The following is a 23694-nucleotide window of genomic DNA, read 5'->3' as shown; positions in this document are numbered from 1 at the left end:
CGTCAGGTATGTGTAGTAAGCATAAATAATCAAAGCTTCCCCCCATTTGACCAGCCCTGATCTAGGAATAATGTAGCACCCACACACAAAACATCAAGGAATACCTATGAGGCAGAGAAACAACTTTGCTATGTGAGGTGGGTGGAACAGACTTCTTTCTTCAGTAATGAATTACAGACCAGTGCTCTGGTTTTTTCCCACCATGGCATGCAGCCACATGCAAACAGGATTCACTGCATGCTATGGTGGGGTGGGAGAGTTCAGGAGGCTTAGGCGGAAAGGGAAATTATTGTCCTATACTCCTCAGTAAGCCCTGTGACCTCCAGTGGATCTCCTAGGACCTGTGCCAAATCTGAGGAGACAAAGGGTGCATGTCAACTCACTAGAGAGGTGATAGCATCCAGTGCAAGTCACCTGCACTTGGTGTCACCTCCTCCAACCTCCGACACGCCTTGCACCATCCCTGTATTCCACCCCCCACTGACATAATGGGCATTCCTGCCATCACGCACTGGGCTTCTGCATCCTCTCCAGTGGCAGTCCAGAAGCACACAACACTATGCACTTCTGGAGCTACTTTCACAACAGTTGGAAAAAGCATTCCACCACCAGAATGCTAGTTCCAGTGGCAGCAACAGCCCTTAGGACTGGGCCATTAGATGTGTGGGCAAGCACAGGAAAGTGGGGCTTACGCTCCAAAGAGTCTGGGGAGTGGGCTGTCCAGAGCCTCCATGAGATCAGAAAAACACAGACAGAAGAGCCACAGTAAGTGAGAAGAACACTTGGAGAAGTTACTTGTTACTTATAAAGATATGATAGCAGTGAATGACAGTCAAGATTCTATGCAACACAAGAGGCAGAATAGATATGCTAATTCAAGATGGTGACTGCTGGCTGCCTGGAAGCTAGAGCTTGCTGGCCAAAAGAAACAAAAACAAATCCCCTCAAAATTGTACCATGTGGTGTGACTTTGTTTCAATACTTCAGGCAGTCTGAGAGAGACAGCCCCTCAGCATGAGGCAAATGATCCTTGCCAACATGTCCCAATGAAGTGTGAATAGTTGTGTGATCCAATGTTCTCTCTTAATGCTCTTGTTTCATTTATCTGCCTATTAAGATAGTTCCCTTGCCACCTATGGAATATTTTCCACTTGTTGGACTGTGTGGGTGCAGATGTTAAAAAGCAGTATACAGGTTGAGACTAATTATTTGTGTGGATTCCAAGCACTCAGGTGGATTAAAAAAAAATGGCACTCTAGCAAATCAATTTAAAAAACAGTTTCTTTTCTTTGCTCCAGTGATTGAAAAACAACCTTGCTGACCTTTTGACTCTAAGAGCCATTAAGAAGACAATCCATCAGCACTTCACTCAACCCCTCCCTTCACCAACGCAAAATGATCACCTTTCTTGTGGTGGGGAAGGGAGGGGTTCACAGGTGAGAGAAGGATAGATGGATTGTCAGCCAGCTGCCCGCCCTCTCTCTCTCTCTCTCTCTCTCTCTCTCTCTCTCTCATTAAGGAGTCTATTGTTAAAGGACTGTTCAGTTTTTAAAACTGATTTTAAAAGGATGCATTTTCCCCCTCCTCCAGGGATCAGCACATTCCTTCTCTTTGCAGGGGTCATTCGTGTTGAGTCAAATCCATGTATAAAAAAATCCGTGTATGAATAGGCTGGACCTGTATATTCTTAATAATAATCAGCAATATATGTAACATAACAATATAAAAACAAAAACTAGCTGCATACCCTAGGCCCTTGGGAAGGACTTGATAAGCGGATATATACAAAATCCAGTCAGTAGTAGTAGTAGTAGTAGTAGTAGTAGTAGTAGTAGTAGTAGTAGTAATAATAATAGGTCAAATTCAAAAAGCTACCCTGCTTGGTTCAGTGCGTTATTCGTAAATACATTACGACATCCTAAGCTCCTTGGTGGGGCCCATTAGTAATTAACGCCAAGCCCAGCTAAAGAATAGGCAGCTGTGATATGCAAGAAAATAATAATAATACAAATAATAATACACCTCAATGTGCAGGAGACTGTGTATCTTTTATATAGCTATACAGCTATACCATATGCTATACCATATGCGCAGCCATACTATATGCACTGTTTGCATTAGGCTGTGCTACACCACAGCACAACTGTCTTGATGAGCAAGGCATAATCTTAACTAATAGTGCGACATGTGAGCATACCTTGCCCAGACTGCCAATTTCCCCAGCATACACCAATGTGTACAGTCACAAGAAAAAAAGCAGTGCTTTTATAACATGAAAATATAGTAAAGTACATGCCGTAAATTGGGAGCTACAAGCAAGGCAAGTAAACCTAATACCTTAAACAAACAGCTTATTTGAAAGATAGTCACTGCCTGACAAAGAAGCAACCCCATTACTAAACCAGCTACAACTGTATAGACAATTGGGCCAAGGTAACTTTCCTAGAGGTCCTAATCCCAGTCATGTGCCTACTTGCCGAATCCTTGATCATTTAAACCCTGGTCCAAGTAAGTGATGGAAGCAAATTTCCAAACTCCCTCAGTTTAGAATTCTGGGATTCTAAGTCCAACTCTCTTTCCAAGTAAGGGCCTACCATTTCATGAGATCAGCACCATCCCCATTACCAGGTCTATCTGCCAATACCATTAGAGACTCAGCCCAATTCTATCAACCTCCCCCTTGCCACTGGAGCACGTGCTGCATCCTGTGGCAAGAGCAGTCCCAGAGTTCTCCTCTGGGTAACACTGGTTCCCTTACCCAAGGACAAGCCATTTCTGGGTCACTCCTCTTAAAGGGAAAGTGACTCCTTTAAGTTTCAATGGTGGGTCACGACCCAATTTGAGCACCACTGCAGTGTAGTGGATTCTCAAGCATAATGGTGACTCTGGAACAACCCTGTCTATTCACAAATGCTCTGTGTTGCCACCAGCAACGGCTAAAAAGAAAAGGGTGCAAATGGACTGAGGCGCACAATGAAAAGATGCAGGAAGGAAGGAAGCACTTTGAAAGGAAGCACTATGGTTCCATTGTGCTTCCAATTACATCAGTAGAGCTGCAACAGAACCCAAACTTCAGAATGGACTTGGAAATGACACATGAGCAACTTTTTTTACCATTTTTGAGGGAAGGAAATCATTTATTTTAGCTCAGGCCATTCCAAATCGGTGGTGAAGGGCAAAGCATGAAGGAGCTTACTCACAGAGGTGGCATCAGGGGTTGGTCAGGTTGGCATTGGCTAAGGACCCACATCTATCAGAGGGCCCACCTGGTCAGACTGACACCATAGGCAGTGGCCACACAATGCACCTTGAAGAGATTATGTTCTGCGAGTGCCATAGGGAACGCATTGCAGAGTTTTGCTGAACCTGCTGCTGTTCCTAGCACCCCTTCGATGTGCGTTCTCCAACCATGAAGGTGCTTCACCCACTGCAGGCAAATGCTTGGATAATCTAACAAGCAAAGCCCCTCTCCTATGAGCAGTAACTCGACCTCTGCTTCTCTTGCAGCTCCAGTTATATGACAGGAAATATTTCTCATAGAGCAACATGCTGGGCATTTACAGAACAGTGAGAAAACACCAAGACTTCAAATTAGGAGTAGAATGAACTTGCTGACCCTAATGGGACCAGGCAATTTATTGTTCCCCTAGTGGAAAGGTCTTAGCTGCTGTGAAAGTCCTTACTCAGGAGTCGAAAAGCTCTCCTCAAGCTCCCCCAAATCCCTTTATTTAGAATATTCATAGGCACACCCGCCACCTTCATTTTACCCAGAGACATGACTAGGCATCCTCCAGGCACTGAAAACAGCACAAGATGGGTGGCTTACCCAGCATTGAAATTCAGCTCACAGGGTGGGGTAATTACTGCTCTTCCATCTCCTACTGTGTTGGTCTGGCTGACAGAGACTCTTTGCAAAGGTGCTTTGCACCTCTGAGCAGCTCAGCTGCCTGTCTTGTCTCTTTGGAAGTTCTCAATTATCTCCATAGCAGGAACTATAATATCTGATCAATGAAATTCATAGCCCATTCCTCCCTAAATTCAACTAGAGTGCACACTGCATCCTGTGGGGTGGAAGCAGTCCCAAAGGTATCTTCAGGGTAAAGGACATTTGTTCCTTTGTCCAGGGGTTAGCTCCTGCTGCCCCACTGGGTCTACTTGGACCTTTCCCAGAGATTTGGCAGGCAAGTGGGAGTAGACCAAGGAAGGGAGATAGGGTATTGGCAATGCTGATGCTGCCACCAATATCACCCCCTTTTTGGCCTCGATCCACCCACCCTCTGCTCCTGCATTCACCCCATTCCTCCCCCTCCCTACCCTGTTCTGCCCACCCACCGACTCCATCCTGCCCCCCATGCTGATTTACCAGCACTGGAGGGGTCATTATGAGGCTGTTGCTGCATGGTCATAGCCACTTACTATTTGTGGTGGCACCCTGGCTGGGCAAAACAGTGTGATGCCTTTTGCCAGCTCAGAGGACCCCAATTGGAGCCTCAGTCTGAACTTGCCAGCAAGAACACAGTACTGATTACTGTAAATTATCTTATTCCCAAGTATTGAATTGGGACCTATCTGCATCAACACCTTTCAAAGCAAGCCTGAAAACATTTTGGGTGTATAAATCACTTGCTGAAGCCATTGCTAAAACTCACAAGGGCACCTTGACTTGAATTGTCTAGAATTCTAAAACTCTCCTAAAACATGACCTATTTACATGCAATGCATCACAAGATTTCAAAAGTGTGTGGGCACATTGAATAGCATCCTGTGACCAAACACCTCATCAAATAGCACATGACTGGCTGCAGTGCCAATCAGTGAGGTCATTAAAGCAAATCTACTGCAAACAGCAGAGCAGGCCCAAGTCCTCATAGAGCCTGAGATGGCGTGCCAAATCTGCCTCCGTTACCTAGTGAAATGCCAGCCTCTGCTCCTCCTCCCAATACCTGAAGTGAATTGGAAAAGAAGAACAGAATGGAAGTTTCCCTAGGTCTCAGAACACCTCCCAGACACAACTGGAAGGCACTTTCAGTTACTCCAGGAGATCCTTTGAGGTATTTGTGGGGGGTCCAGGAACGGATACCCCACTGATACCGAGGGCCCACTGTACATAGGCTGGACAACTTTAACTCACAAACAAGTGAAATTCCTCCATACCAAAAACAAAAAAACCCTAGAAAACTAGTCATGAAGGATTCTAGCCTTGTTTCTCTCTGATAAGCCAATTTGCTTGTGGAAGATCTTTTTTTCACATGGGCACATTCAGTAGTGAGCCCCTACCTACAGTCTGAAGCGGTATATCTAAGAGATAGCCTAAAAGTGAGGCCTAGGTTTCTCTCCAGAATTTGAGGTACAGGAGACCTTCTAACTCTCTTGTAAGAGGATCTTAGAGTCCAATCCTATCCTTCCCCCTCACACTGGTGCAGCTGTGCCAAAATACAGCATATGCCATTGCCACTGAATCCACTCTGCGCCACAGCCTCCCTGCTCCATTTCATCCCCTTCCTGCTCTGCTTGGTCCCTTCCCTGTCCTTTCCCCACATTGTTTCACTCCTTCCCTGCCCCCACCACTGCCTTACTTGCTCCAGCGAACGTAGGTAGCTCTGGCAACAGACCAGGAGCATTGCCGCTTTGTGCAGCAGCACTCACAAAATGGCCACCTACTGAGTACTCTGTGCCCATCGGCAGCCATTTTGCGACAGCAGAAGTCTGTTCTGCTGTCACAAAGCACTGTGTAGAACAGACCGGTCCTTCATAGGATTGGGCTGTAAATGGACTACTACGCACCCCAAATATCATTATAAATTTTATAGTCACAGTGAACATGAGGTGTTTTTTTTTCTTGGTTTCTTTTAGAAAATCCAACAACCTCTAGATCATATTAATAACCCATTTTTGCCTGGCCCACAGGTGTAAATATTTGGTCCCTGTTGTGTATATGCAACATTGGGCAGAAATGGCTTTTAACACAGAATGACAAACCTCTTTCCCAATCTACTGATGGAGGCTATGCATGTGAACATATGAGATCTGTTTTCAATATTCATTCAGTATTTAGGAAGACTGTTTGGTCAACCTCGACTACCTGAAAGGAATTCCACCCCATTGTTTTAGGCATATCTGATGCTTCTTCTGTTAGGAAGAAAGTGTGCTTCACAGACCCCGCATGTACCACCATGCAATCTGGCCTAGTCATTCTGCACAACAAGTAAAATGGATGCTGAAACCTATGGCCTTCCAGTCAAAGAGGAAGACCATAGTGGTATAGGATTCTGTCATGTGAATTGGTTTCCCTGCTGAAAGAAACCTCAAACTTTCAAATGTTTAACTGCTGGGGCACAGTCTTACCTTATCAGGGATGCATTCAGACTCTTCTGTGAGGAGGTATACAGCCCCACCTTCCGCCATGAGAATTGCAGTGTCTGTAGTGGACGAGGATCTTGGGCGGCCTTGGTGTTGGTGCAGTATTGCTGTGAGGCTGCTATCCTGGGGAGCCTTGCGGACAAGGTGTGGGCTGCTTTTCTGGGGTTCTAGGGAGCCGCTCTTGGCCCTGCGACTGCCACTGTGCAAACTGGTCCCTCTCTTGATGGATGGACGGGAGCGGATCTGCTGCAACACCCTGTTGAAGGCAGTGGGTCGAGCTGGGAGATCATGAAGAGACATGGCATAGGAGACCCGGTGCATCTCAGGAGAGCGCTCTTTCTCATCAGGGGAGTCATGATCAGACATGCCATGGTGCTGCTGCGATGATTCCTGGGAGTTTTGGTGGTCTCGTTCTCGGGACCGTCTGCGGCTATGGAAAAGATGCTTCAGGCCATGGCCAAACATAGATCCCTCAGACAGCTGTTGAATCTTCTGTGCGGAGAAGAGAAAGAAAAGTATGGGAAACACTTGTTACAGCTGGGGCTGCTCAGGGTTTGTCTTACACAACACAGATGGAAAAAGGCACTTGTAGGAATATCACAGTTCTGCAGCCAAATGTGTTGTGGCTGCCAACTGGTGTTGCTCTTTTGATGTCTGTGCTCAACCACACATTACAATCTGGGACATGGCACTTGGCATTTAGAGATCATAAACTGGTTGATACCTGTCTGCAAAACCAGCACCACGCCGCTACAATATGCTGCTTCCCCTCTCAAAAGCTCCTGGGATGATAATGATTCTCAGGTCACTGGTGCTGAAGAGGGTGGGGATGAGGAGGCAAAGGTTATGACTACAAAACAGATTATGCCTACACAGTTAAGTGTCCCTGTGCACCATGTAATGTCACAGGAACGATGGTGACTGTTGTAACCTTTCCTCAGAGACACAATCCTTGTGGGGAGACAAGGACTGTTCATTTCTTCCTATGTATCATCCCAGACATGGTACTATCTATAATTTCAGTGTCATAACTGGATATTTCAAAAGAGATTCCTGCAGCACATACAATCAACAGTCTACACGGTGACTAATGTGGCAATTGTACCGAGGTGCCTTGCAATCACTGGGGTTGATAACTTTTGGGTTTGCAGTGGAGTTCCCTGAATCACCTTCCTTTTGGACTTTTAAATATGTTGTAATATGAAATAATCCCTCCCGATTGAACCAGTCAGTGACAAATGTTTCTGCTCCTCTGACTCCCAGGCAGCCCAATCATAACATGCACTGGAATGGGGAGGCTGGCTGGCCTGCCCTGTATCCAATGCGGGGCTGGTGCTGGTTGCGGCTCAGCCTGGGGAAAGGGGAATAAATTCCCCTTACCCTGGGTAATGCCTTAGTAGCCCTAATGGGGCTACTCAGATCTGTGCCACCTCATGAGGTGGTGCAGATCCAAGCAGCCCGGAGCTGCTCTGGGTCACAAAGGACTGGGGTTAGGATCTGGCACAAGTGCCAGATCCTGGCCCCATCCTTCATTTGGCCTGCCCATCCTTCATTTGGCCTGCGACCCTTCCTCCCCCTGCCCTTCCTGTCACAGAATGCCTCCTTCTCATTTTTCCTCTGCCCCCCTGTGCTAGCCTGACAGGCCAGTGTGAACTTACCCCTTTCTGTCAGAGCGAAGGCTGGATTGGGCCTCCGTGGGCCGGCACACGTCCGTGCGCCAGCCTGGTTGACCCAAACATGCAAACATGCCTTATGGAACATTTGCAACACTCCTGGCCAGTGCAATCTCAGGATTGTGCTCTGTGTTATATAGTGGGTCTATGCGAATAAAGGAACGCATAGTGATAACAGCTCAATACGTTTATCTTCAGAACAGAACCTAGCTAAATACAAGGCAAACCCCTGGCTTTTATGGAATCGGCATGGTGGGTGCTGAGTCAGCCAGGCGTCGACGCATCTGGTCCACATGACGGCAGAGGGTCCGGCCGGCCGGAATGGCCACCTCGTATGAGATGGGGCCAGTGATTCTAATGACGGTTGCTGGGATCCACGCTGGACCATTTGCATAGTTCCGTACATACACTGGGTCATTTGGGTTGAACCCACGCATACCCTCTTGTATCTCGGAGGTCGGTGGTCTTTCCAAAGTCCTGTCTGGGTGCAGCAGGTCAAGACGCGTTGTCAGGCACCACCCCATAAGAAGTTCCGCTGGACTGCAGCCTGTGGCAGTGCATGGTGTGACTCGCTGGCTGAAAAGGAACGCTGCCAGCCGATGGTTCCACTCACCCTGGATGATGCGGGTGAGTGCTTCTTTTGTGGTTCTCACCATGTGTTCAGCTTGACCATTCGTGGATGGATGGAAGGGAACTGATGTCACATGGTGGATCAAATACTTGCCAATGAACCCCTTTAATTCTGCTGATTTGAACTGGGCAGTGTTATCAGACACGTTCGTATCAGGTATAGGCCATGGGTAGCAAAGATCTTGCTGAGAGCCTTGACGACTGCCCGGGATGTCATAGCTGCTACTGGCACAACTTCTAGCCATTTGGTGTAGGAGTTCACTAGAATGAAGAATTTTTGGCCGTGAAAGGGCCCTGCAAAGTCTAGATGTAGTCAGAACCACGGGGTGCGAGTGGACTCCCACTGTTGTACGGGTGCTCTAGGTGCTTCTGGCCAAGACTCCAGGCAGGCGTTGCATCAATTCACCCATTCTTCGATGGCTGTATCAATTCTGGGCCACCAGACATAGCTCCTGGTCAGTGCCTTCATTCTTACGATGCCCGGATGGTTTTCATGTAGGGCTTCTAGGACCCGGTAACGGAGCTTAATCGGAATGACGACCCAGCTTCCCCAGAGGAGGCAACCCTTATGGGCTGAGAGCTCATGCTGGCGGGAGACATATGCAGTGAACTCTGCGTCCATGCGGTTCATAGGCCACCCCCTCCACACCCAGCTGAGAACACGGGAAAGGATATGGTCCTTGGCCGTGTGTGAAGCCACGTTTGACACATGGAGCGGCGGTTCTGGGTGTGATTCTGGGAGCATGATGCCATGTGCTGGAGCCGGATCGGGTCCATGAGCAGGCAGCAGAAGGCGACTGAGGGTATCTGCGTGGCCCCATGGCTTTGCCAGGCCTGTAATTCAGGGAGTAGTGATATGCTGCCAGGAATATGGACCAATGCAGGATGCGGGGAGACAGAATCTGTGGTGTCTGTTTATCTGGGGCGAAAAGACCCAGCAGAGGCTTATGGTCCATCAATATAAAAAATCGTCGACCATAAAGATAGTCATGGAATTTTTTGACACACGCCACTATAGCCAGACCTTCTTTGTCTATCTGTGCATAATTCCGTTCAGCAGGAGACAAGGTGCGCGAATAATAGGCTACTGGAGCCTCTCTTCCATCTGGGAGTGTGTGGCTGAGGACTGCACCAAAACCATATGGAGAGGCGTCGCATGCAAGGCAACAGGAAGTACTCATCAAAGTGAGCCAGTACAGAGTTGGAAGTGGGTAAATTCTTTACCTCTCGGAAGGCAGCATCCTCGCGGCGGCCCCAGACCCAGGGGGTCCTCTTGTCCAGGAGGCGATGGAGTGGCTCTGCCAACACTGCCTTATGTGGCAAAAAGGAATGGTAAAAGTTTAGGAGTCCTAAAAATGCCTGTAACTCCTGCTTAGAGGTCGGAGGTGGGGCATTCATGATAGCTCGAACCTTTTCTGGGGCAGGATGGATACCATTAGCATCAATGAGGTATCCCAGGAATACAACTTTCGGGGTTCCCAAGATGCACTTCTCTTTCTTTTCCTTAAGTAGCGGTGAAGGACCTCGTGAAGGCGACTGGCCAATTCCGAATCTGATGCCCCAGCAATCAGCACGTCATCAAAGAAGGGAATGACCCCAGGAATTCCTTTGAGGAGAGTGCCCATGAGGCCCTGAAAAATTCCTGGTGCAACACAGACGCCAAACTGTAAGTACTTGACCCTAAAGGCAACCCAGTGGGTAACTATCGTCTGTGCCTCTGCTGTGTCGTCATCCACTGGCAACTGCTGATAAGCCTGAGCTAAGTCCAATTTTCCAAAAACCTTGGAGCCTGCAAGGGAAGCGAGGAGATGGCTGATGACCGGCACCAGGTACGCATGCTGCTGGAGAGCCTTGTTGATTGTACATTTGTAATCCGAGCAGATCCTCACATCCCCATTTGGCTTGAGAGAGGTAACAATTGGAGTCTCCCAGTGTGCATGCAGCACTGGCTCTAAGACCCCTTGAACCACAAGGCGATCCAGTTCCTCATCTATCTTGGGCTTGAGTGCAAAGGGAACCCGCTGTGCCTTCATGCGGATGGGCGTGACAGCCAGATCTAGGTGCAGAGAGACCAGGGGGCCAGTGTAACAGCCAAGGGTCCCCTCAAAGACCTGGGCAAACTCTTGGCAGACTGCATCAAAGTCTAATTTGCTGATACTCTGGACTCCAGTCACCTGGATGCCCAGAGGAACAAACCACGCAAGGCTGAAGAGACTGGTGCGATGTCCCTCGGCGACCACCAGAACCAGGAGCCCATCGAAGAGTTTATAATGAACCTGAAACTTACCTGCACCCCGAACAGGGACACGGTTACCCTGAAAATCCGTAAGCAAAAGTCCAATCGGCTCCAGGCTGGGGCCCTTTCTAGGGTAAATGTGCCGAAAAGTCTCCGTAGAAATAATAGAGAGCACTTATCTGGAGTCCACTTCCATTACGCAGGGAGGGCCTTGAATTTCTACTGTCACCTGTATCTTTTCCTTGGTTGGCAACTGGACGCTCTGGATGGGGTGTACTGAAGTACTGTAGATCTCTTCCTGGCTGACAGACCCCTGAAGAACTTTCTGGCTCCAAGCCTGAGAAGGCTTACTGCAACAAGCGTGGGCAATATGGCCCCTCTTTCCGCAGGCCTGACAAGTCACATCACAGAACCAGCAACTCTGACATTCATGTGGTTCCCCACAGACGACACAAGGGCCCTGGCTGGAGACATGGGCAGCCTGCCGGACCCCGGGTCTAGGTGCTTGTAGTTCCTGGCGATCATTGCGTCTTGACATACCTTGATTAATTCGTAGCACCTCCCCTTCTTCCAAACGGTCTGCGGCCGTGTCCTCATGGTGAACTGCCTCGGCTTTTCAAGTTGTGGCTGGGCTGCGAGAGGCACGAATCTCCCTTGCTGCATCTTCTGCTTTTTCAAACGCCAGCGCCTCCTTGACAGCCTCTTGAAAGGTAAGCTCTTCCTTCGCAAAGAGCTTCCTCTGAATACTTTCGTCCTGGAGGCCGCATACAAACCAGTCAAGAAGCATTTCTTCCAGGTCTCGGAATTCACATCTTCGTGCAAGATGGCAAAGCACGGACATGTAAGCTGGAACACTGGCAGCCTGATCTCGCGTGTAGAAAGCATGGAGGTGTGCAATACGGGACGGCTGGAGGGAAGAAGTGATTCTGCAGGAGGCCCACGATATCCTTATAACTGGTATTCCTTAATTCTGCTGGTGCCACAAGATTCTGGGCGATTTCAAAAGTGGCAGAGCCACAGACGGTGAGCAAGGTAGCCCGCTTTAGGATGGCATCTTCGACTGTGTTGGCCTCCAGGAAGAACTCAAGATGTTCTGCATAAGTGTTCCATAGCTCTGGGGATGCTGGATCGAATTCCCCAATGTGACCTTGGGTGGTCATGGTGGTAGCTCAACAGACATATGGAAGCCGGTCTTCTTTCTTTGTCTGGGGCAACAATTCTCCAGTGGTGAATCAGCTCTGAGTGAATCAGCTCTTGGTTCTAGCGTTGTTCAGCATGGAGGAATAGGATCCCACCTTCGTCGCCAGTGTTATATAGTGGGTCCATGCGAATAAAGGAAGGCATGGTGATAACAGCTCAATATGTTTATTCCATCTTCAGAACAGAACCTAGCTAAATACAAGGCAACCCCCTGGCTTTTTATAGCCTTTAACTCCACCCAGACTTCCCGTGATTGGTGCAATTGAAACCTTAACTAGAGGGCCAATCGGTAGGATTTCGATCCATCACCCGATTGGCCAGCCATAAGTCTGGGCCAATCAGTTATGCAGGATTTCGATCCTGCATAACTTTCATACATAACACTCTGGATCCTTTTTAGTAGCTTCATTGAGCACAAGAAGCAGGCCCTTTTACCAAAGTAAAAGCTTCACTAGCCTGGTGACTACACCGTGCTTTCCTCCTGCTGCTAGGCAAAAAGCAACAGGCAAGGTTACAGATACTCAAGGCTAACCTAACTAAGGATGCAGCTTATACAAGCAAAGGGAAACATAACCAAATCCCATGAACAAGTACATAAGTAGCCCATGGCTTATTTCACAGAATACATTGTTAAAAATGATTTAGTGGGGAAGTAGAAGGTTTTGTTTTCTTCAGAGCCTTAATGTTTTAGAGGTTACATAAGGCCTTGGTTGCAGCTAGTTGGGGTTTCCCCACAACCTAAATCCTCAGAAGCACCAAGAGCTGCCAGAAATAGAGACAGTATGCTGGCTGAACGCAAGAAGCTGACTTCTACTGAATCAAACCATTGGTTCATCTAGCACTGTCTACAATGACTGGCAGTGTTTCTCCAGGGTTTCAGGCAAGGATATTAATTCCCAGGACAATCTGGAGATGCAAGGATTCAGGTTGGGGCATTCTGCATGCAAAGCATGTGATCTGCTGCTGAGCTCTGGTTCATTCTCTGTCCAAACAAAAACTCCTTTTAGGAAGACTCACCAGGTGGATTTTTGCAAGGGGAGACTCAAATGACCACTTTGAGGAGGTGGATGGCAAGGTAAAGCCACCAAAGGGTGATAGAGGAAGGGGCAACTACTTGGAAATTCTGACATACTGAAGTCACACATCACTGCCTCCCAGAAAATGTATGTAATGTGGTTGCCCCCAGGAGACAGAAACTGCTGATCCTGCCACATCTTGTGACACATCAGTGTAGTTAAATAACTTGCCAACCCACCAGAAATCTCTTCCTGCAGTGACTGTATCACATTAGTTACCAATGGTCATGTGGAGGTCCATGAAAGTAGCAGGGATTTTGGACAACAGGAACTGCATCATCTTGGAATTCTTTATATCAAGAGAAAGGGAAGCTAAGAGTTGTCAAGATATGTATTCTGGATTTCATAAAAGTTGCTTTTAATGGACAAATAAGTCTTCCATGGTTAGAACTGTTAAAGGAGGAGCAAGACAGATAGGATTTTTCAAAGAAAGATACCAAAACGGATCAGTGGAATGAAGAAAAGGAGAAGAGGGAAGAGAAAATAGAGAAACTGCAGCAATAGCTTACTGACCTTGCACAAGACAAAGTCAGGTAGGAAGCAGAGAAAGAGGGTAGAATAAGTTATCTGACCAGGCAATTACAACATTACCCCAATGAACATACCATTTACACCATGGAAAAGAGAAAGTCAGTAGAAGAGTATGCAGAGGTTCATAAATATAAATAGGAAAATAGTAAGCTGAAGGAGGATCTAGAACAGACTAGAAACTTAGTGGTAAAACTCATGACCCAAGCCCAACAAAACAAACAGGCAGTAACCCATGTGAGTTGCCAGAACCAAATACAGCAGTTAAAAGAAGTTTTGAGTTCCCATAAGGCAGCTATTGCAGCAGTCTATAGGAATGGAGCTGAAGAAATTTTTGAACCAGAGCAAACCTTGCCCCCTGATCCAGTGCTAGAGTCTCCATTTAACCCTCGCTGGGAAGGAGAAGCACAGTGCCCAGTTAATCCAGTTACCACACGGCTCATTGTAGCTAATAATAATATCACCAATGAAGTAGTTTATGCCCCAGGTAAACCCTCAGAATTAGAAGCTGTTGCCAGAGAATGAGATGCTCTATCAAAAGGTAACTGCCTTGATTGGATTTCTAAGCCATGCAGGTTCTGGGCAGCCACAAGACTATCTAGAGTTGCACTGTCAGGTCCCTTGGCACACCACTGTGTTAGGGGAGTGAGTTCTGTCCCTGTTAAATTGGGATAGTGCCTGGAAACTTTACACATGAGTTAGAAAATCTTTTGATTTCATGGTCTATCACCTCTACCTCCAGTCTCTATGGTGCTGTGTCCTAGGGGAAGGGATGTCTCCTGAGCTTATGGACATACCTGTTCCACTTGGTGAATTTCCTCATAGAGGAGCTGAAGGCTGATGCCCGGAGGGAGTAATGAGGCCGTCTTCCAAGTTTGGGGAAGTGGGAGCTGGTGATTCCCACCATGTATGCGCAGCCAAACAACTTTTGTAGTTAAAGTTCATCAGAGCGTTTTGTTTTCTTTGTCTCTCTGGGGTGGAAGGTGGTTGATTATAAGCGTGTGTTAGGGCCCAAAACTGAACAGCAAGTGCCAGCTCACCGCCAGCATGCCATAAGGTGCTGGGCCCGCGTTCTGCCGCTCAGCACTCACCCGGACTTCTTGGCAGTGGAGAGGTGGGAGGAGGTGTGGGGTGAGGTGGGGAGGAGGTGTTCCAGGGCAGGGGAGGAGAGCAGTGAGTAGATGGGTGGAGGTGTGGCTGGAGGAGAGAATGGGGCATGAGGGGCGGGACTGGTGGAGCTCTGGAAGAGGGGAGGGACGGGACTAGTGGAGCTCGGCTCCATTGGATCCACAGACCCATTTCGGACCCCGTGATCTGACATGGGACACTTCAATTCTGCACCAGCTGAGAACCACCACAGAATCGAGCCTGCGGGGTTACTTCCCTTACTACAAATGTCCCCTTCTCCCGAGGAAGTGGTGGCAGCTGCCCAGGGCATGCTGGAAGCGGCGGCTGGTATTTTGGCACCATGGCAGCCCCACACTCCAAGCAGCTCAGGAGCAGCCCGATGACAAGAACTTCTTGCCACTACACCAGATTTCTCACACCAAATATGCATTGCCTCAAAACAGCCACCGCAAAGCAATGCCTGCGTTGATTTCTTGCAGGTTGCAACCAACGCTGGCCAATCCCTTGCAGGGATGGAGGGTGGAACAGGAGTGGCAGGGGATGAGGAGGAAGGCAGTCGGGAGAAGGGAGAAGCTGAATTAATAAGCAATGTAAGAGTGGCTCCCTCAGTTTCGTAGTTGTAAGAGTGGCACCCTTGCTCTATTCATGCACCTGTCTTCTTGGAGCAAGGGTAGTAAATGGCACCGCCGCCACCCTGAGCCATGCCACCGGGGAGCACTTGCACCCGCTGATCCCCCTCATGTACACCAATGCCCTCCAGTGAGTTCACTCTCAGACATTCAATTCTTCATCAGTACAACTGTTAGCTTGGGTCACCTTCCCACCTTGTGGGAGAGGAGAGGTGCAAAATAAGAATTGAGTAGCTCTGCCTTCTGCCTGTTGTCTGGTACCACTTCCCCATCTTCCGGCTGTTATCAAGCCACTCCGCTAGTTCCAGAGGTGGCACAAATCTGAGGAGACCCATAGGGGCTGCTACCAAAAAGGGCTGTTTTTCTTTAGGGCAGTGTTTCTCAAACTGTGGGTTGGGACCCACTTGGTGGGTAGTGAGCCAATTTTAGGTGGGACCCCATTCATTTCAATTTTTTATTTGTAATATATTAGACTTGATGCTACCATGGTATATGACTGCATTTGGGGAAATGTTACAGACCTGTACTTTTAACAAGTTATTATATATATTCTTTTAACAATGATAGTTAATGGGACTTACTCCTGGGTAAGTGTGGATAGGATTGCAGCCTAGGATTGTTAAAAATTTTCCTGCTTAATGATGTAACTTCTGGTCATGACATCACATCCCGCAAGTCCTGACAGATTCTCATTCTAAAAAGTGGGTCCAGGTGCTAAATGTGTGAGAACCACTGGTTTAGGGGAATTATTACACTGCTCTTATTGGAACATCAGGGCCTTAGGCTGGATAACAACTTTGTACATCCTTTTTGGTAACAGCCTCTCTGGGTCTCCTTGGACTTGTGCCACCTCCAGAGGCTTGAAAACAGCCAGATCCCAGATCCGCCTCCCGCTCCCCACCCGCCCGCCCCAGGACTGTCCTCTGCCCGCCCTCCCCCACCCCGGAACACCTCCTCCCTACCTCTTCCCTGTCCATCCAGAGTCTTGCATCGGCCGAAGTTGGCCGATGTAAGACCTACCACACAAGCCGCCACAGAGACTGGATACAGCCTCCATGTGCCAGCACACCTCTGGGTGCTGGCATGGCTTGCTCTAGAGAAGGCGCAAATGTGCCTTACAACACATCTTTCTTAGGACTGCGCTGTAAATGAGTCAATGTACTGGGTGATCGCATTACATCTTGCCTTGTTTCTTTCATGCAGAAACAGTAATCTGGAATGCCATTTCATTATTAATAAAATATTGAGCCTGGATACATGAAGTCATTAATACCCAAGAAGCCTGGCATTGCAGTTCTTTTAGACAATCTGATAAACAGTGACACAAGAGACGTTGTTTGCAGAGCATTTAGGAAAATCTGATCTAAGTAGTCCACTGACAAAAGTTTTGCATCAGCACTCTGCTTCAATTAAATTAGTGAACCTCTATCAGAAAGCAGTCTAAAGGACCAAACTCAAGATTTTAAGGGCTGGTGCAAGAATAGCCACACCCTGATCCGACTAATTGCCATGTGTTGGATAGAAGCAGTGCTTACCTGCAGGACTTGTACACATTTTTGCACGAATGCCAAGGTCAAACAAGGAAACTTGGATCAAGAAATCAGCCCAAGGAAATGCAGCATGCACAGGAGCAGGAGAAAAAAAAGGCTACAATCCGAATGCCTACTTACCTAAGAGTAAGCTCCACTGGGACACTTCAGCGTAAATACGCATAGGATCACTCTGAAAGGCCATAATCTTACACGCTTCTGGAAGGAAGCCCCACTGAACGCAATGGGTGTTACTTCCGAGAAGACGTGCAAAGCAGGAAAAAGTTAGAGGCTTGCAAATAATGCACGCTTTCAGAAGCAATGAATGGGGTGCTTTTTGTTGCCCGGATCAGGATGCTGTATGGTGCAAAAGTGAACGGGAACAAATTGTACAAAGGGCAGGTTGAGCCAAGTAAAGGGCCAATAGCCCATGAATTCAACAGGCATAGAAAGAAAAACTGCAGGTATGCAGAAGTCTAAGAGTCCTATCCAGCTTTCCAGCCCTGGTGTAGCCATGCCAATGGGATGTGCACGGCATCCTGTGATGGGAGGCTGGTTACGAAGGGCCTCCACAAGATGAAATGTTTGTCCCCTTACCTCAGGGCTGCATTGCCACTGCACTGGCACTGGAAAGTTGGTTGGAATTGGGCCCTAAGGGAGTAAGAGCCAAATCCTAGGCATGTTTCCTCAGAAGTAAGTCCCATTATAAGCGTGGCTAGAATTGCATCCTAAGTCCAACTTCAAGATTGACCCAGATCCAATGCTCCCCATCAGCCAATCAAAATTAAGATCCAGAGCATCATCAGGATTTTTACCTGTGAAAAGTATTACGAAAAGCTACTATATTGAACTGCTGCATTGGACAATCAGGACTTAAAGTTTATTCTATTTATACAGTCTCTATGGAAACAGAGTCTATGTTAGGTAGATAAGAACTAAAAAACCCACAGAGTTCTGCCGTCATGGTACTGATCCTTCATTTGCCCTTAAAAAAGTCTCTTGGGAACAGAAATGCCTGGTTCCCATATTTTAAAAATAACTAAAAGAAAACAAGAAAAGAAGGCTGGGGAGAGGGAATGAAAAATAGGTTATTTTGACAGTAACACGCCGTGGCTCAGTTTATCTTAAACTTGCTATTTGAAAAAAGGGACAAGCAACAAATGACATAACAAGGTCTTGAAATTTTCTCAAAGTGTGCAAGTGAAGATTAATTAGCAATTTTGGTGTGTGGAGTCTGCAAAAGAACAGAAGTGTCTGTTAGATGAGACCAAAGGTCAAATGTAAGAAAAGCCCCACTGGATTAGGGCAAAGGCCCATCTAGTCCAGCATCCTGTTTCCCACAGGGCAGTGGTTCCCAAACTGTTTAGCAACTTTTTAAAATGACAAACTATTGGGACCCACTTAGCTCTACGAGACTAAAAAAAAATGGTTTCACTTAACTAACCACTCAATCCTCTGTTTTTATCCTTTTTACCATAGTGGGAGGGTGCTGTCTTCTGGAGTATTCCTTGAGTTCCATATTCATAGGATTGGGACCATTCTTGATTGGATTCATAAGATTCATAGGATTGGGACCAGAATCACAGTGTGGATTCCGAGCCAACAGGTCCACCACTGACATGGTATTCTCCCTTAGACAACTGCAGCAGAAATGCAGGGAACAACGACAGCCACTCTTTATAGCCTTCATAGATCTCACGAAGGCTTTCGACCTGGTCAGCAGGGACGGCCTCTTCAAGATTCTCCCCAAGATTGGATGTCCACCCAGGCTCCTCAGCATCATCAGATCTTTCCACAAGGACATGAAGGGCACTGTTGTCTTTGATGGCTCCACATCAGACCCCTTTGACATCCGAAGCGGGGTGAAGCAGGGCTGTGTTCTTGCACCAACCTTGTTTGGGATCTTCTTCGCTGTCCTGCTGAAGCAGGCCTTTGGAATTACAACAGAAGGCATCTATCTCCGGACCAGATCAGATGGAAAGCTCTTCAACCTCTCCAGACTGAGAGCAAAGTCCAAAGTCCAGCTGAAATGTCTGCGTGACTTCCTCTTTGCCAACGATGCACTACCCACTCTGCCAAAGATCTCCAGCAGCTCATGGATCGTTTTAGCAAGGCCTGCCAAGATTTTGGACTGACAATCAGCCTGAAGAAAACACAGGTCATGGTTCAGGATGTGGACTCACCTCCCTGCATTACAATCTCTGCGCATGAACTGGAGGTTGTCCATGACTTTGTGTACCTTGGCTCAACGATCTCCGACACTCTTTCTCTCGATACCGAGCTAAACAAACGCATCGGTAAAGCAGCTACCACGTTTTCCAGACTCACAACGAGAGTCTGGTCCAACAAGAAGCTGACGGAACATACCAAGATCCAGGTCTACAGAGCTTGCGTCCTGAGTACACTTCTGTACTGCAGCGAGTCATGGACTCTTCACTCACAACAGGAGAGGAAACTGAATGCTTTCCACATGCGCTGCCTCCGACGTATTCTCGGCATCACCTGGCAGGACAAAGTTCCAAACAACACAGTCCTGGAACATGCTGGAATCCCTAGCATGTATGCACTACTGAAACAGAGACGCCTGCGTTGGCTCGGTCATGTCGTGAGAATGGATGATGGCCGGATTCCAAAGGATCTCCTCTATGGAGAACTCGTGCAAGGAAAGCGCCCTACAGGTAGACCACAGCTGCGATACAAGGACATCTGCAAGAGGGATCTGAAGGCCTTAGGAGTGGACCTCAACAAGTGGGAAACCCTGGCCTCTGAGCGGCCCGCTTGGAGGCAGGCTGTGCAACATGGCCTTTCCCAGTTTGAAAAGACACTTGACCAACAGTCTGAGGCTAAGAGGCAAAGAAGGAAGGCCCATAGCCAGGGAGACAGGCCAGGGACAGACTGCACTTGCTCCCAGTGTGGAAGGGATTGTCACTCCCGAATCGGCCTTTTCAGCCACACTAGCCGCTGTTCCAGAACCACCTTTCAGAGCGCGATACCATAGTCTTTCGAGACTGAAGGTTGCCAACTATGGGACCATTCTGGTGGCCTTGTGTTCCCCTTTGCCTGGCCTTTGGCAAGAATCAAGGCACAGCCACCAACTCATGAGTAAATGTGCATGTGCTGCTCCATTTTTGTCTCCATAGGGCTCAATACATTTTCCTTGTTAATCATCTGCTTGTCAGTTTCGAGAACCATTGCCATAGTGACCTATCAGCTATTGCTGACAGCCCACAACCAGGAGATAAGTTATTCTCCATTAATAAAACTTTAAGTTTCTTGAATCTCCCTGGACAGAAGTGTAACACACACACATCATTGCTACTGCATGCTGAGCTGATGTTTTCACTTCACCATGATTCTGATCTTAAGATCTCTTTCATGGTTCATCACCACCAACTCAGACCCCATGTTTAAGTGAACCTGGGAGTGTTTATGTGAACCTGGGAACCTTTTTTTTTTCTTGTGCATCACTTTACACTTATTTACACTAAACTGCATTTGCCATTTGGTTGCCCAATCACTCAGCATGGTGAGGTCCTTTTGAAGCATTTCAAAATCTACTTTGGTTTTACCACCCTGAATAATCTCCTGCCATCTGCAAAGTTGGCCACCTTGCTGTTTATTCTAACTCCAGATAATCAATTAACAAGTTAAAAAGCACCAATCCCAGTAAAATTCCTTAAGGGGACCCCACTTCTTGTGCCTGCACTATGAAAATTGCCCATTTATGCCTAATTCTGTTTCCCATTCTTTAATCAGTTACCTATGCCATGACTGCTAAGTTTACTCAAGATCTTTTGGTGACGGGCTTTGTCATAGCCTTTTGAAAGTTCACTGAATTATCTCTATCTACACTGCTGTTTTCACTCTCAAGAAACTCTAGATTAGTGAGGCAGAATTTACGGTTGCAGGAACCATGCTGATTCTCCCTCAGCAATGCTTGTTCTTCTATATGTTCAATAAGTTTATCTTTACTTACACTTTCCACCAGTTTACCTGGAACAGATGTTATGCTCACCCTCATTTTTGAGGAGTTGCCTTTTCTGAAAACATCTATAGCCCAATTTTATCCCAGGATTGCATGCAAAATGCAGGGCCACTTGCAGTGTCCACTGTATCCTATAAACCAGCCAGGGATGGGGCAAGTTGAAAAAGGTTAGACTGGAAAACACCTACCTTTGCGTTGATTCCCTGATGGGACTCCTACAGCAGTGCTTTTCCTGACATAGCTCTAAGGAATCTACTGTGGTGCATTGGGGCTGAAAGTGGGTTCAGTATACAGCAGATGCCACCGCAATCTGCTCCCAGCCCAATCCACATCCTCCATCAGGAAAGCCCTTCTGGCAGCTGGTCTGCAGAGTGGTACTGGCGACGTGTGGTCTTCAGGTTCTTGCACTTGCACTGCACAGCACTCCACAGGCCAGAGGAGAAGCTACCACAATGGCAGTCTTCAGGTTCTTGCACTTGCACAGCACTCCACATACCAGAGGAGAAGCTACCACAATGGCAAACTGCAAGGATAGGATTAGCCTGCTAGTTTAGCATCCTGTTTCCCCAATAGTAAGATGCCCCAAAGGTAATACTGCTCCCCTGTTGTTGCTCCCCCCACTGCTATTCAGTGGTATATTGCCTCTGAACTTGCAGGTTCTGTTTTGCTATCTTGGTTAAAAGCTCTTCATAGACCTATGAATCTATATAATCCTGCAAGGTTCTGAGCACAAGCCAAAAAAAAACTGGTATTGTTCTCACTCTCTGAATACCTTACTAAGATGAATAGAAGATTAGCAGCATGAGATCTTGTTGGAATAGGCCTGCTATCCATCACAATTCATCTAAAACTTTGATATATGATAAATGGCACCTTCAAGAGTTTTTCTCCTCATGGAAGAATCCTATTTGGGAGCACTTGCATTGATCTGCCAAATTTACACAAATGACTCAACAGCTGTCTTCAAACCAGAAGAGAAAAAGTGACTAACCTTGACTCATTTTCCATAATATGCAACATGAAAATGTTAAGCAAAATAGTATGTACAATGTACTGAGAAAGACTCCTAATCTTTTTTTTTTTTTTAAACTCTGGATTATCTAATTTAACTCTCTAGATAACCAAGTAACCCAAATAAAGTAACTGAAATGGGCTGCAATGCGTGCATGCGTGCAAGAGAGAGAGAGACACACACACACAAAATGGCATCAGCTTAGGGTGCAATCCTAACCCACTTCCCAGCACGGACATAAGGGCAGAGCAGCTCCGAGGTAAGGGAACAAACATTCCCTTACTTTGAGGAGGCCTCTGTGAGTGCCCCCAACTGCAGGATGCAGCATGTGTCCCACTCTCACAGCTATGCCAGTGCAGGAAAGTTGGTTAGGATTTGGCTCTTAGTGTCTTTATTCTGGATCTACTGAGATCCAACATGCATGATACTTTTGACATGGTAGTGATATGTGGTAGTTTGACATGTGAAGTGATAGTTATCCCAGCAATTTTACAACATGCCATTAACATGTCCTCGCACATAGTCTGACAACAGGTCATATTTATTATGCCAGAGCAAATCCCTGAAAACCATTTGACCTGGCTAGGTAAACACTAGCTCTCACCACTGGAAACATGCCACCAAAGGACTCACCACATAAAATTGACATGGCAGGAGAGAGAAAAAAAACACAATATCTGGTGTTTGATGTATTGTCACCATGTCAAAACTGAAAATAAGGTCATGTTAAGATCCTGCATGCAAAATACCACTGTGTTTCAGTGAGGCCCATGCCATATGAAGCAAAGAGAATTTATTGTTCTTTATTAAAAGACGACTCTTGGTCAAAAAGGAAACAATATGAGCCCCAATCCTGCTAACATTATTTATGACTTACAACCCAGTAGAATAGGTCCCAAGTCCTGTTGCAACCAATGGAACAAGTTAAGTTGCAACAAATTCAAGTCACATTGTTTTCAGTGAGTCTTTGTCATTATTAACTTGAGATGGACCAGAGTGTAGGTTAAAGCCTCGACTTTGTTATGCTGCAGCTCAGATAACATTCTCCAAGGCAACAAGGTCCTATGGCAGAAAGTGGTATGTTTTCTACATGAGGGATATATGTAGATGTCATTAAATTGAGAATGTCTAACACAAAGGAGAAGGTTATTAGTTATTTTATGTTTCAAGATCAGCCAACACTTGCTTTCCCACAACAGCCTCACGTTAGCTATTTTGCACCAATGGAAGAAGATGACTGGTATAGAATGACAATTGATTAAAATCAAGATACTTTCAGTAAATAGCAGGACTGTCACACTGCAAAAGAAGCCACAGACACTACACAGAGACTACATGCATCTCTCTGGTCTGTATTACGAACACAGACTGAGAACATAGTCTTATTGGTCCCTTCTGCTCCGATGGTAAACATATTAATTAGGAGGAGCATCACATTAATTTTAACATCAAGCAATCTAGAGAATGATGCCCACACACACTACCATGTGCAATGCTTCCTGTTCAGAATTATACATAATATCACATGCTAGGAACAAGAGGACTGACACTATTCTAGACTCCACACTGCTTTAGCTCCTGTGCAAAAAGCAGGATAAAATTTGCAATACTACATAATTTTTTTTAAGTCATGGAGGAGAGGAGTAACTTTGAAAGTATGAAGATACATGAGGAGCGGAAAGAATAAGAAATATCCCCTTAGAATGTG

The 23694-nt window shown here is 46.8% G+C and overlaps 1 protein-coding gene across 1 annotated transcript in view; it reads right to left on the bottom strand.

Annotated features, from left to right (window-relative positions):
* The window catches only part of TMCC2 (transmembrane and coiled-coil domain family 2), a 116667-nt gene that overhangs the window by 77703 nt on the left and 15270 nt on the right, over window positions 1–23694 (bottom strand). Inside the window, exon 2 of the mRNA XM_066625562.1 lies at window positions 6346–6852. Within this exon, the coding sequence (XP_066481659.1) occupies window positions 6346–6852 (507 nt within the window). The remainder of the gene's footprint in view (window positions 1–6345; window positions 6853–23694) is intronic.

The sequence above is a fragment of the Tiliqua scincoides genome, chromosome 4, assembly GCF_035046505.1.
Source record: "Tiliqua scincoides isolate rTilSci1 chromosome 4, rTilSci1.hap2, whole genome shotgun sequence".
Lineage (NCBI taxonomy): Eukaryota > Metazoa > Chordata > Lepidosauria > Squamata > Scincidae > Tiliqua > Tiliqua scincoides.
This window is presented reverse-complemented; position numbering and strand designations above follow the sequence as displayed.